This window comes from Eulemur rufifrons, chromosome 5 (assembly GCF_041146395.1).
Source record: "Eulemur rufifrons isolate Redbay chromosome 5, OSU_ERuf_1, whole genome shotgun sequence".
Taxonomy (NCBI): Eukaryota; Metazoa; Chordata; class Mammalia; order Primates; family Lemuridae; genus Eulemur; species Eulemur rufifrons.
This window is the reverse complement of record NC_090987.1, coordinates 31,825,215-31,838,289: the sequence shown is the minus strand read 5'-3', so window position 1 is coordinate 31,838,289 and position 13,075 is coordinate 31,825,215. Positions and strand designations below refer to the sequence as shown.

At 36.8% G+C, this 13,075-nt stretch overlaps 1 protein-coding gene across 19 annotated transcripts in view; it reads right to left on the bottom strand.

Annotated features, from left to right (window-relative positions):
- Positions 1-13,075, bottom strand: part of NOL4 (nucleolar protein 4) — a 322,420-nt gene that overhangs the window by 157,447 nt on the left and 151,898 nt on the right. For 2 of the 19 annotated variants that reach the window (XM_069468131.1, XM_069468128.1), the window contains exon 6: positions 731-939. The exons of the other annotated variants lie outside the window; for them this stretch is intronic. In XM_069468131.1, coding sequence (XP_069324232.1) covers positions 731-749 — 19 coding nt within the window. In that variant the 5' untranslated portion in view covers positions 750-939. The remainder of the gene's footprint in view (positions 1-730; positions 940-13,075) is intronic. 19 annotated transcript variants of the gene reach the window in all.

Genomic DNA, 13,075 nt, shown 5'->3' with positions numbered 1-13,075 from the left:
ATGTTATTAGAGTAAATAACCCTAAATACATATATTACATTTTAAAACCAAATCTACATTACCCTACAACAAATTCAATTTCTATCACAGTTAAAAATTAAACATGCCATATCTGTTTCTGTAATCTGAAATCATGGTATATATCTAGTAAATAGTATATTATTTAATCATCTTTTAGCTAAGATAAACATTATATTTATCAGAAGAGGCTTTAACAAATGTCATATATTTATAATTTCAGAATAAAATATAAACAATAAGAGAGAAAATATTTTTAGATGGAGTATTTCACTCCAGATGTTACCAAGGTAACTAAATTCAACAGCTTTATGTATTTCATTCCCAAGAAAATCAGTATGTTTTATGGAGAATAAATAAATGATTTACTCATTTACATCAAATATATATATATATTCACTCATATGCTTTATGATGTAAATGGTAAAAAAATAATGTCTCATGATACTGTTTTATAAATCCAAATTTAAAACAAAGTTTTTGATGTCTCTATTTTAAAAATCCAATATAGAGCAGTGAGCAAACATTAAACTGAGGATAAATTAACAATTTTATATGGTTGAGTTTTATGTAACCACGTTAACAGTTTTTATTCTCTCTCTCTTCCTTAAAGATACTTTTTTAGAATTTAAAGTCACAGACCTCAGACTCCTGTTTATCGTAACCAATTCACCTCAGTTCATCTCTTTAAAGGGGTAATCTGCTTCCTTACCCAACATAGTTTGGTCCATCCTGAGTGGCCGCTACACAGAAGGTGTAGTATTTAGATCTGTGGGTACAGCCTCAGGTTCTCTGGCCCAGGGTGATAATTCTCTCAAGGTTGCAGCCTGGGCACCATAGCCTTTGGACCAAAGACTCTGTATTTGAGTCTCAAGGAAAAACAGCACCTGAAGCTTTAGAAAATAAGAGTGCCCAGGGTATCTAGCAACAGAGGAGAATGTGGAATGTGATGACAGGATAGTGTGGAATCTAGTGACATCAGGAGAGCAGTTGGATGTTGGGATTTAATTTGTTCGGAGGTTAGTTTTGATGGGATGGATTTAGTCTTGTGGAGACTTACTGTGCTCTCTAAGCTAAGTTAGCTCAGCTCAGGCACCTTCTTGTCTAGAAGATCTAGTCACACAGTGAGAGGCAGACTATTCATTTTCTTCTTTCTCCTTCCCTATTCCCCATTCCCTCCATCATTTAATAGAGACCCTAGAAATACTGTGTTTATTTCTCACTTTCCACCAGCATTTTGTAGATAGGTAGTTTCATCAGCACCAGATTTAATGATTATCACTGTCTCTATTAAGAGAGTATGTATGATGTATGTGTGTAATTAAGTGTGTGTATACATATTTATTTATGTGTATGTGTGTGTGTATATATATGTAAAATTTCCCAAAGCACCTGACCCACTTTCTTATTCAGTTACTCCTGGTAGCTCATCATTATGGCCTTTAGGCCAAGTGCCTTGGGCGAAATGAATAGGAGATATATATATATATCTCATCTTATTTTAAGGTTAGTACTTGGAAGTTTAGTCCTAAAATCCAGGTCATATGCTCACAGGGTCTGAAAAGTTTTTATTGTTTTCCCCAGATGCACCACAATTCTCCACTTTTAGTCCATCCTTTGATGTCTCCTTAGAAACATTCCCTTTCATATCTCATCGTAAAACTAAGGGTTAAATCCAAAATATAAATGTAAATAATCTTGCTCAAAAGATTAGTACCTTAATATCCAAAAAAGTAGAAAAAAATAAACAATTTCTTCACAATCTATTTGCAGAATAAGGAGTTTAAGCGTAACTTCCCTTTATCCCTCCTGATCTCTGCTCTGTGTCTTCACTCAGCTATAGTCACTACTAGAAGAAAAGGAAGTGCATCCCATACTAGACCATACCTTACATCTTTCTCCATAGCTCCCTCTACAACAGGAAGTAGCCATCTAGTCCCATCAATCCTTTGCAGCACTCTCCAGTTCCTGCCTGGAATCTGACTCCCTAACTCATTTCTGCCTTAAGGTGCTTTTGTCACCTAGAAATTTCCTTCTTCATTTTTCTCATTTTCCTTCTTGGAAAACTTGTGATGACCTCTCCATTCTATCTCTCTGTTACCCAGGCTAGAGTGCAGTGTGTGATCATAGCTCACTGCAACCTCAAACTCCTGGGCTCAAGTGATCCTCCTGCCTCTCAGCCTTTATAGTAGCTGGGACTACAGGTGCATACCATGACATCCAGCTAATTTTTCTATTTTTAGTAGAGATGGGATCTCACTCTTCCCCAGGCTGGTTTGGAACTCCTGAGCTCAAGCAATCCTCCCTCCCCAGACTCCCAGAGTGCTAGGATTACAGACCCAGCCTATAATACACTTTTTAACACTTGATTATATAGCTTCATTCTGTTTTAGCTTTTGTTATCTTATATGCAAAAAAATTCAATTTCTGACTACAAAAGTCCAACACTTTCAAAATCTCAACACTAGAAAAACCTGCGAAAAGATACATAATGTCTCCTACTTCTGCTTGTATTTGCAAAATATAATCTGGATTATATAGTATTTAGTAACATTATCTTAACCATGTGCAAAAGAATAATGACACATTTTGAAGTCAAAATATTCATACTAAAGAGAAGTTTACTGATGTAAATAAAGGTACATGAGAGTACACACACACACACTGATTTTAAAATGATAAAACTGATTTTATTGAGGACAAGAAAATAATAAGAGTTTCAGTCTTCTACTAAATTAATTCTACAGAAGGGTGATCCTTTACTCTTGTAGCTCCTAATCCATTCTTTGCCAGTAAAAGAATGGGCTCTGATTTAAGGAAGTAATATAGAGAAGGCACAGAGATAAACTGGATGTTTGAAAGCATACAACTAAATTGCAGCACTATAATTAAATAATAAAACTAATATTGACCTATCAATGAGGAGGTAAAATATATTGTTTAGATTATTTTCTTTAAAATATTTAACCAAACACTTACTGTGTGTAAGACAATTGTCTTGGCACTGTGAGTCCAAAGAGACTCCATATGGAATTTGCTCTTAACTTAGATTGTAGCATAAGAATTACAGTGTAAGGTAGAAAATACTGTCTGTTCCATGAGAGTTTCATAAAAGGTATAATAAATAAACAAGGTTCTTCAGAAATAGGAAAGCCGCCTGTACATATCTTGGGATGAAGAGGGTATCAGGAGAAGCCTTTTATAAGAGGTGGCATTTGAAGAAGGTGAGATGTGTGTAGATGTATAATGGTTAGGATAGAGATTATTCCTGTTCAGGAGAGTGTATAATAAAAAGCATCAAAGACAGGGAAAAGCTGGAATTAGACAGGAAATTGAGTACATTCTACATACTAAGAAAAAGAATTATATATTTTAGAGAATTGTGTATATTTTACTATGTATTCTTTCTCTTGATCACTTATAAAATCGTCAATTATTTATTCTCCCACAGTAAGTACATGGAGAAACCCACTAATTATATGAGTCTTGTCTGAGAAAAGTCTATTTATCTCTGTTCCCACTTCTAAGTCACTCTCAACTGACCCGAAACAAAACTTTCTCCCAATTCCAAGATGGCTCATTTTTCAAAATGGTTATTATACAATAACCTGTCAATGGCTTCTTAATTGTCTAAACAAATTTCAAAATACAGTAATACATCACTTAACAAAGGGGATATGTTCTGAGAAATGTGTCATTAGGTGATTTTATTGTTGTACAAACATCATAGAGTGTACTTACACAAACCTAGATGGTATAGCCTACTACATACCTAGGCTGTACGGTGTAGCCTGTTGTTCGTAGGCTACAAACCTGCACAGTATGTTACTGTACTGAGTGCTGTAGGCATTTTTTAACACAGTGGCAAGTATTTGTGTACCTGAACACATCTAAACAGAAAAGTGACAGTAAAAATACAGTATTATAATCTTATGGGACCACTGTCATATATGGGGTCTGTCATTGAATGAAATGTCCTTATGAGGCACTAGACTATATACTACTTTCATGCTTACCTATTAGCTTCTTTAGGGCTTCACAGAACTAGCTTATAGAAAATGGTATGCATATGCATAAACATATTTTGATATTTTTACAATGTGATTTGAAAATACCTGTGATTTCTTTTGTTGACAGAGTCACAGTGTGAATACCATTGTGTTTTATTTTCTATAGTCATAAAAGAAAAAAAGTTAAATTTTATTTAGAGGTAAGAGAAAAAAAATTATGTGTGTATATATATTTTTTCCCTTCCAAGTCACGGCACAGATCTACCCATGGACTCCAAAAACAGTGTTCTTGAACTAGGTGCCACCATACTTATTTCATTCGTCTTAAATGGCACTGTAATAATCCTAACTCACAGGTTTTCAAATCCCTAACTTCAATGCTGTCATGGTAGGTTTAGTCCATTCACCTTACAACACCTTGTCATCTTGTGACTTTTAAAATCTATTTTATTTACCAACTGGACTGTAAATTTCCGCAAGGTAAGTATTTTACATCTTACATTTCTTTGTGCTCATCTATGGAACCCAGCCTAGTGTTTTACACAAAGTTAACATTACAGAAATAGATACAGCAAGGCAATGTCACAGATAATATTAATATAATGCATTAATGCAGCTCTGTGTGGCATTCATGCATTAGGAATTCACTCATGAAGCTATTTACTGCCACAACTTAAAACTAAAACAATACTGTGGGCTTTTTCATGTCTCATACAACAAGCAGTATATACAATGATAATATCTCTATGTTAGATTTAAAGTGAATATAAGACAATCATTATATGCCAGGTCAGTGTTTTCAAAGAAAGCTGACAGTTAACCCCTAGAGAGAGATGTCCCAGAAAACCCATTGAATGGACAATAGAAACAAGAAATAGTATCATATAATATTACAATAAAGTCATTCTATTATAAAATGATTTGAAAATTTATCAAAGAAATGGCTAAGGAATTAATCATTAATTATCCCAAACTGATAACTAAGTTATATGAATAAATGTCACAGATTTGGGGTAAATCATTCTGCAAAGAAATGTTCTAATTGAAGATCCAAAAGGAGGTTGCCCTAAATTGGCATTTAGCCAAATAACAAATCAAGATGTTTTCTTTGTGCCAATAATAAGTCAGGAAATAGTTTATTCTCAAACACTGAAAAGCAATGAAAGAAAGTAGACCCAACTGGAACAAGCCTGTGAAGTGTCTTGAAACAAGTGTCTTGGAGCTGGATAAGACCTTGGCTAGCTTCAAGTTTACCCTTGTAGCAAGCGTTGTTGGGGTGGCTACCCCCCTCACAGAACCCTCCCACCCCCATCCTGGGCTCACCCTTGATGCACGGTGATAAGTCACCAGAAACCATGCTTCTCTTCTGTCAGGTAACCATTTTAATGGCTTGTTTTGGATCATAATTCCCTCATCCACTTCATCAAATCAGCCACTACAATGCCTAATGCATTTCTGAGTTCCTGTCCAACCAGACCACCCGAAGCATTTACTTTCACCTTCATGCTCATCTTCCAGGATCATCTTACCTTTCTGGTTCTGTATTACGACTTAGTTGACGGGGACTTTAACTGCCAAATCATATCCTAATAGGCAGCACCATACTTTCACATAATGATGAAACCATGCTTGGGGGAACACAGATGGTTGAGTCTTGTCTTCCTGGGTAAGACATATGATGATAAACGATAGAAGATAACTAACAGATCTCCCAAGGAGAGGGAGAATCTACTGTTTTGTAGTATATCTTTATACCCTTCCAAAGTGAAGGGTAAGTTCTTAAAACTTGACCTCTCTACCATGAAGAAGGCACATCGCCTAGTAGGTTTTGTCTGGTTTAGATAGGAGTGAAAAAGGCTTTTCCACTTGATCTTCATGAAGACAGAATAAATCAGATGGTACTCTAGGTATCTGTAGTAGATTGAGATTGTGTAGGAAGCCTGGGGTAATCTTCAACAGAGGAATTTTTGTCAGTACAACTAAAGTTTTAACACAAGGCCCTGCATTCTTCACATTCTCAAAAGGATGAATTTTCCTTTTGAGGACAGTTCCTGACTCTTTATCCAGTTGGACTTCATAAACTGAGGACCACCTGATCCATTAAATGTTATATTTAGACATGCTTAGCAGTCCTTCTTCATCAAGTGAAAGTGCAACATGTAGAAACAGGTCTGCTTAATCCCCAGTTGGTATAGGAGCAGATTGTACCATACAACAGTTCCTTCTTTAATCTCTACTGTCTTAAAAGACATTCTTAATGAAAAATTTGTTGAGAATTTAAAATGTCAGCCTGGTTTCCATGATTCTGTGAAACTCAGCAATGGTACAGTTGCCTTTATAGAGTCAAAAGGAGAAGGAAATCCACTACATGGGCTGGACTGTGTGCAGTAAGTCTTTTTGTATACTCTCCTTTGAACAAAGACAGTCTAAGGTTATTGTTTACACCATTTCTTTGGCAGCAGCCAAATGGCATAGAGACTTGAAAGAGCCAGTTTGAAGAATTTTTTTAACATAAGTTGGAGGAAGGATGATATTGATAAATCTTTCATAATAGGCCAAGTGCTTGAAAGTATTCATACTGTGTCTATGTCCATCAAAAAAACCACAACAGTAGAAGGTGATCTTAATAATGCTTCGTTCTGGGTTCTGGGTGCTTCATTTACCACATTAATCTGAATACTCAGTTTGCCAACAAAGTGCCTGATCTCAAGATCTTGATAAAGTACAGAACTCTGAGAAGCTTTCCAACCTCATTGTGGCAGATCAATTTTATTAGATCCCTTTAATTCTGTAGGGGATAGTTACTTGTCCTCACTAGAAGAGACATTTATTTTTGACTTAATACTACCTTTCTTGCCAAAGCTTCCTCTGATACCACCACCTATAGGCCTCAGAATATTTTATATACTACAACATTTTCACATACAATATTAATTTTAATCAAGGAAATCTCATCATAGTAAAAGAAGTGAAGCAGTTAGAGAATTTCCCTTGGAGTTATTGCTCTTAACTACCTCATCACAGCTACAATGCCACTGACAGCCAGTACCTGTGCTTGAGGGGCTGTCTTTCTTGATGTAATGTATGCTCTGAGTCAGTTACTGATACGTGGTGCTACTTCTCTCAGGCACAGTATCAATATGAAAACAAGGCATTGCAGAGAGGGTGTGGTATTTGTAGAAGGGATATTTTTCATAATTCTTCTCTATAACTGTAGGTTCTGTGGGCCTGCAGAGAGGACATTTGCAAGAAGTGAGATAGACACTGACCATTTCATACCATGCAGGCCCCTAAGGGAATAAATAAAAAGGAGGGCTATGTGTTGGCTGAGGTCATTGACCCTGACTACCAAGGAAAGATTAAGATGGCCAAAGAACAAATAGGCTGGCAGGTGGCCCTTCAGGGAGCACCTGATGCATTTCTCATTCCTCATTGCAGAAAATATTGCCAAGGCAATTCTTAAAGAAAGAGATAACAAGATGTCATTCTCTGACACGACATCCCACCTGGAAAATTCTCTGATTTAATTGCCAGCTAAGGAAAGGAAAATATGGAATTTGTAGTGGAGCCTGTTAGTCACTTACACATATAAGCTTTGGCTTTGAAACCAGATGCAGAAACTGGGAGTGCAACGTTTATCTGGATTTATTTATTTGCAGTCAAGTTAGGTTTTAACTCCCTTGTTATATATAAGGTGTGGTGGTAGTACAAAAATATACTAATTAATCCATTAATTGTATAATTTCAATTGTTATAGAACTAAAAGAGTAATGAACATTACCTGGTGATCTGGCCTTAGAAAAGTGGGACTTCTTAACATAATCTCTGGGTACAATAGCTGGAAATGACTTAGGTTGAGTTCCAGTTGGGGAAAATAAATGAGTGTGTATGTGGTTTATGTAAAATAGATAATAAGTATTCAGCAGAAGTATCTTTGGATTTATGAGAAAGTTGTGTGCTATGTGATGATGTGATGTGTGTGTATCTCAGCAGCCAAATGATGCACTAAGCACCCATAGGGATGGCATAGGTATATATTCCCTTCCTAATTCACAAGTGTAGGCCACAGTAGGCATGATTTCTTGCTACTTCAGAAGAATTTGAAACTGTGAGACAGAGGAAATGAGTGCCATTGAAACTAGGTCTCTTTATGTTAACCTGTAGAAAGTATTAAGACTATTGTCACTGTGGTTCCCATTGTTTTTCTAGTTCTTATCTTTCCAGGTTATTGGGTGATCTAATCCTTCATGAATTTTGCGAGATATTCCAGTTCTCTTCTAATAGATAACCATTTTTGGTATTGTTTTTCTTAATTTAGCCAAATACAGTTTTATAAACTTGAAACAGCAACCTTAACAAATACATAATATTGGTTTTACTTATCAGAAAACTGAAGAACAAGGAATGAGATTATTCCTTGTACGGAAGGAAGATAGTGGAAGAGTAAACCTTTGACCCTCCTCTCCCTCACGGCCACACTGACTCAACAAAAATACCCAGAACAATTCCCTTAGTGAGAAATTCAGAAACTAATTGAGAGGTTCCTACATTTTGGGTCAGTGCAAAACCAGCCACACTGAAACTAGTAGAAATATTTGAAAAAAACAAGTAATAGAAACGTTAAGTGAGTTGACTATGTTCAGTTAAAAATATGATTTATAAGTTGAAGCGATTTGGGCCATGGAATAAAATACAGTCAAAGAATTAGAGGATGCTAATCCTATAAAGAGAATATTTTCAGGGACTATGGGGAGGAATATAATTGAATCAAATATTTGAAGGTTTTCATATGTTTTTATTACTTGTCAGGAGCAGAGAAAATTAAAGATTAGAAGTTATACAGAATCAGTTTTTTTTTGTACAATATATGAGAAATCATTCTGATAAAATTATCAAGAGATCAAATAAGTTTCTCTATCTATGGAGGTATTTAAGCATGAAATGTAAGCTACTGGAAAGCAAGTTTCACTTTTATTCCTTTATCAATTTTTAATTAACACATAGTGGCCGGGCGCGGTGGCTCACGCCTGTAATCCTAGCACTCTGGGAGGCCGAGGTGGGCGGATCGTTTGAGCTCAGGAGTTCGAGACCAGCCTGAGCAAGAGCGAGACCCCATCTCTACTAAAAATAGAAAGAAATTATATGGACAGCTAAAAATATATATAGAAAAAATTAGCCGGGCATGGTGGTGCATGCCTGTAGTCCCAGCTACTCGGGAGGCTGAGACAGGAAGATCGCTCGAGCTCAGGAGTTTGAGGTTGCTGTGAGCTAGGCTGACGCCACGGCACTCACTCTAGCCTGGGCAACAGAGTGAGACTCTGTCTCAAAAAAAAAAAAAAAAAAAAAAAAAAGTACATAGTGAATATTCAATAACTATCTGTTGACGTGAAAAATTGCAGTAGCTTATAATCACATGGCTAGTTAGTATCTGTTTGAGAAGGAGATTATGTGTTTTCTATGTCTTTATGTATATTCTTGAGCCACTTATTGTATGTATGACTACTGCACTAGAGAATGTCAAAGGAAAAAATCTAAAAATGTCCCACTACCCAAGATTCCACACTCTTAATTTTTAGAACCTGTTAATATGATGAGACATCACTCCTGTGACTATGTTATGTCATGTGATACAGTCGATCTTAGGGAGATCATCTCGATGGGCCTCAGCAAATCACATGATCTCTTCATACCATAAAGCTTTCTCTGGTTAGTGGCAGAAAAGGAAGTTAGAGAGACTCACAGCACAGAGGTTTGTCAAGATGGAAGGGGTCACATAAGAAGGAATGCAGGCAGTCTTGGGAGCTGACAGAGGTCCCCACTGACTGCCAGCAAGGAAACAGAGACCTCAGTCTTATAACCACAAGGAACTAAACTCTTCCAACTAAGCTTGGAAGTGGATTCTAGGCTCCAAATTTGGGCCTAGCCAGGATGACATCTGATTTTGGGCTTGGGATACCAAGAGGATGGAACCCAGTCAAACCTGCCTGGCTGGACTTCTGACCTATGGAACAATGAGGTATGAAGTGTTGTTTTAAGCTGTGAAGTTTGTGGTAATTTTTACATAGCAACATAAAATGAATACAGTGACAAACATAAAGGATTTTTCATGGTGTGTTAAGACAGGTAATACCATTCAAAATTATGCAAATATATTTCAAATAATAGCTGGCTCCCAAACTTTAATTGCTTCAGAGTTCTCTGGGGAGATTGTTAAAAATACGGATCCATTGGGGCACTAAAAATCTCCAACCCCACAAAGAATAGAAATCTTGGTTTAATTTATCTTGATTGGGGCCAGGAAATCTAGAAGCATTTCTCATACAAGAGCTTAGGGGCCACATGGGAGAAGTTAATATAGATAATATCCAACAACTGCCTGGTCGAATATACAATTATATTTTAACTGTGAATATCAAGAGAATGAAATATGACTAACAGCCTTCAAATTTGGGTTCAGTAAGACTGAATCTGAGGATATTTTAGTCTCATTTTATAAATCTCTTGGAAAATTTCAGAAAAACAAGCCAAAGCCAAATATTCTCTCCCTTCATCAAAACCAATGCACAAACATACTTGCTACCAGAGTGGCCCCATTTTTTTTAAAAAAGACTCATGAAAGGATATGATTTTGCCCAACGAGTTAAATGCAAATGTGTAACTGAAGAGCTTAAGACTTTATCTCAGGGAAAAGGATCACCTTGATTACCTTGATTAACAAACTCCTGGGAAAGATGATCTTAAAGGGGTCAAGTGTATGTTTGCGAAATCAAGAGTCTTTGCACTCCTTAAAAAGCAGAGCTGTGTACCTCCCGTGTGTTCCTATGTGCTGAAGTCACTGTTGGTTTTGCTTACATACTAGGGAAAGAGTATCACCCTGGGGAGAACTGTCAAAATCCTCAGAGTTTGTACTCTGGGTTCCTGGCGTCCTCTTTCCCTTCTTCATAGCTAATCCTCTAGCTATTTGTGGGCACACTAGCTCTGTAAGTCAATTTACTGAGGAATGGATGGACAGATTGATTGATTGATTATCCTTTGTCTGAAATTCTCCCACACAAAAATGTTACTTTGACTAGGCACTTGTAATTTAAACCTTTTATCTCTATTTGTGGAATGAGAGGCTTTTTCCTCTTGGTATTTTCAGTCCTTAACAAGCAGGTGACATGTATCATGTTTTGGGAGTGTGTGTAGAGGGAAAAACCCTGTGATCACATGACCGTATAAGACCTATTAAGTTCCCGGGTTTTTAGAGTAACTTAGAAGTGAATGATTCGAATGGGTACTCACTCAGGTTTTCTCCTAAGCCTTCCTACCCCCATCCTTCAAAAGTTGTTCTCTCTACTGTAGTGGGTACCCAGAACTACTCAATGAGGAAGCCAATATTCTGAGATAGCCAGAAACCTGAGCCACCAAGCCCTTCTTGCATTTGTAGAACAAGTAAATTCTAAAATAAGCCCTCCAAAACGCTCCCCAACACATGCTCCCTTATCTCCCACACTGGTCATTGACTGGTCTGCTCAGATCCATTCCTCTTCCTTCTTTTGAAAACTTTATTTCCTAGGTTCCCTGGACTGTCACCTTATAACTGGGTTTGTACAATGAGAGACTCTGGCAGAGATGGACTATATGACAGAGAGGATGCCCTCACCCCCCACTCCACACACACACCCTCTCAGGTTCAGGTGGTCCCTCTGTCTTCAGCATGGGGTGCATTACTCTATGTCCCAGCTCCTGCCAGGAAGCATCTTCTGTGAATCTGGTTCCCACGGAGCTCTGGCTCTTGGGCTCTAGTAATACCAAATCTTCCCCTGCCCTTTCACCTCTAGCTATGGAAGAGGCCTCCTTCTGTTATCGATTCCTAGGATGCTTCACTATCCCCTGTTTGGCTTCTTATTAATAGCGCATCCAACACTACTGTAAATAGTGCCTTGTATTAGTTCTGATGGATGACATGGAATGAGTTCCATTTTCCAGATTGGCTCCCAAATGATACAATTTGCTTTACCTTGACCTCAAGGTCAAGATTTGTGTTTCCTAACAATTTTGACATTAATATAAACAATATTTTGTGATTTATTTTCATAATGTTGATTCAATATTTGATATCCAAGACAATTTCACCAAATTCCCTTTACTGTTTGTCTGGAGTTGAAATCCGTTATTGTCAGTAATAGTGATATTACTGAACTTATCAGCTTCTTAAAGAATGGGTAATCAATAGGGTTTTGATGACAAATTGGTGACAAACATGGGATTAGAAACTGGTTTCCTAATTTCAGATCACATTTTTGTTCTAAATCCTCCTGCAGTGCACACGTTTGGGTACTGTGAGGAGAAAAGCCTGAAAAAGACAGCTATTATATTATGTGGAGAAAGAGTTAACTTTAGGTGTAGGAGGCTCTTAGAGACACTACTAAATTGAAAGTCATCATCTGAGGTTACTAATTTTGCATGACTTCATAAAATGAGGAATCACTATAAATAACCAGCTACTACCTTCAACTCACTGTGACAAAGGCCTTTGGCTACATTTTCTTCAATGAGCATAAACTGAACAGCCATGATGTTTTCATAAATGAGAAACCAAATTCAAAATCACCATGATGATAAGAGTACAGGTTGACCAATTACATGATATATATAACCAAAGACAATTATATTTAACATTCAAGGATGAATGATAGGAAATGAAGTCATCTTATGAAACTTGCGAAAGATTTGAATCAACAGGAGAAAATAATTACAAGAAAATAATCTGCAAATATATGAGATAAAAGAAAACCCATGTTAAAATTTATATTAGGAGGATACAGAAAATTAGAATCCTATTGTTGAAGAGGAATAACAACATATTTGTTACTTTTCTACTTAAAAAGTGATTTTTAGCTAGGTGTGTTGACATGCACCTGTAATCCTAGCTAATGGAAAGGCTGAAGCAGGAGGATTGTTTGAGCCCAGGAGTTTGAGGCCCACCTGGGCAACATAGTGAGACCCTCTTTCTAAAAAAAAAAAAAAAAAAAAAAAAGTCATTTTCACAACTGATAAAATTT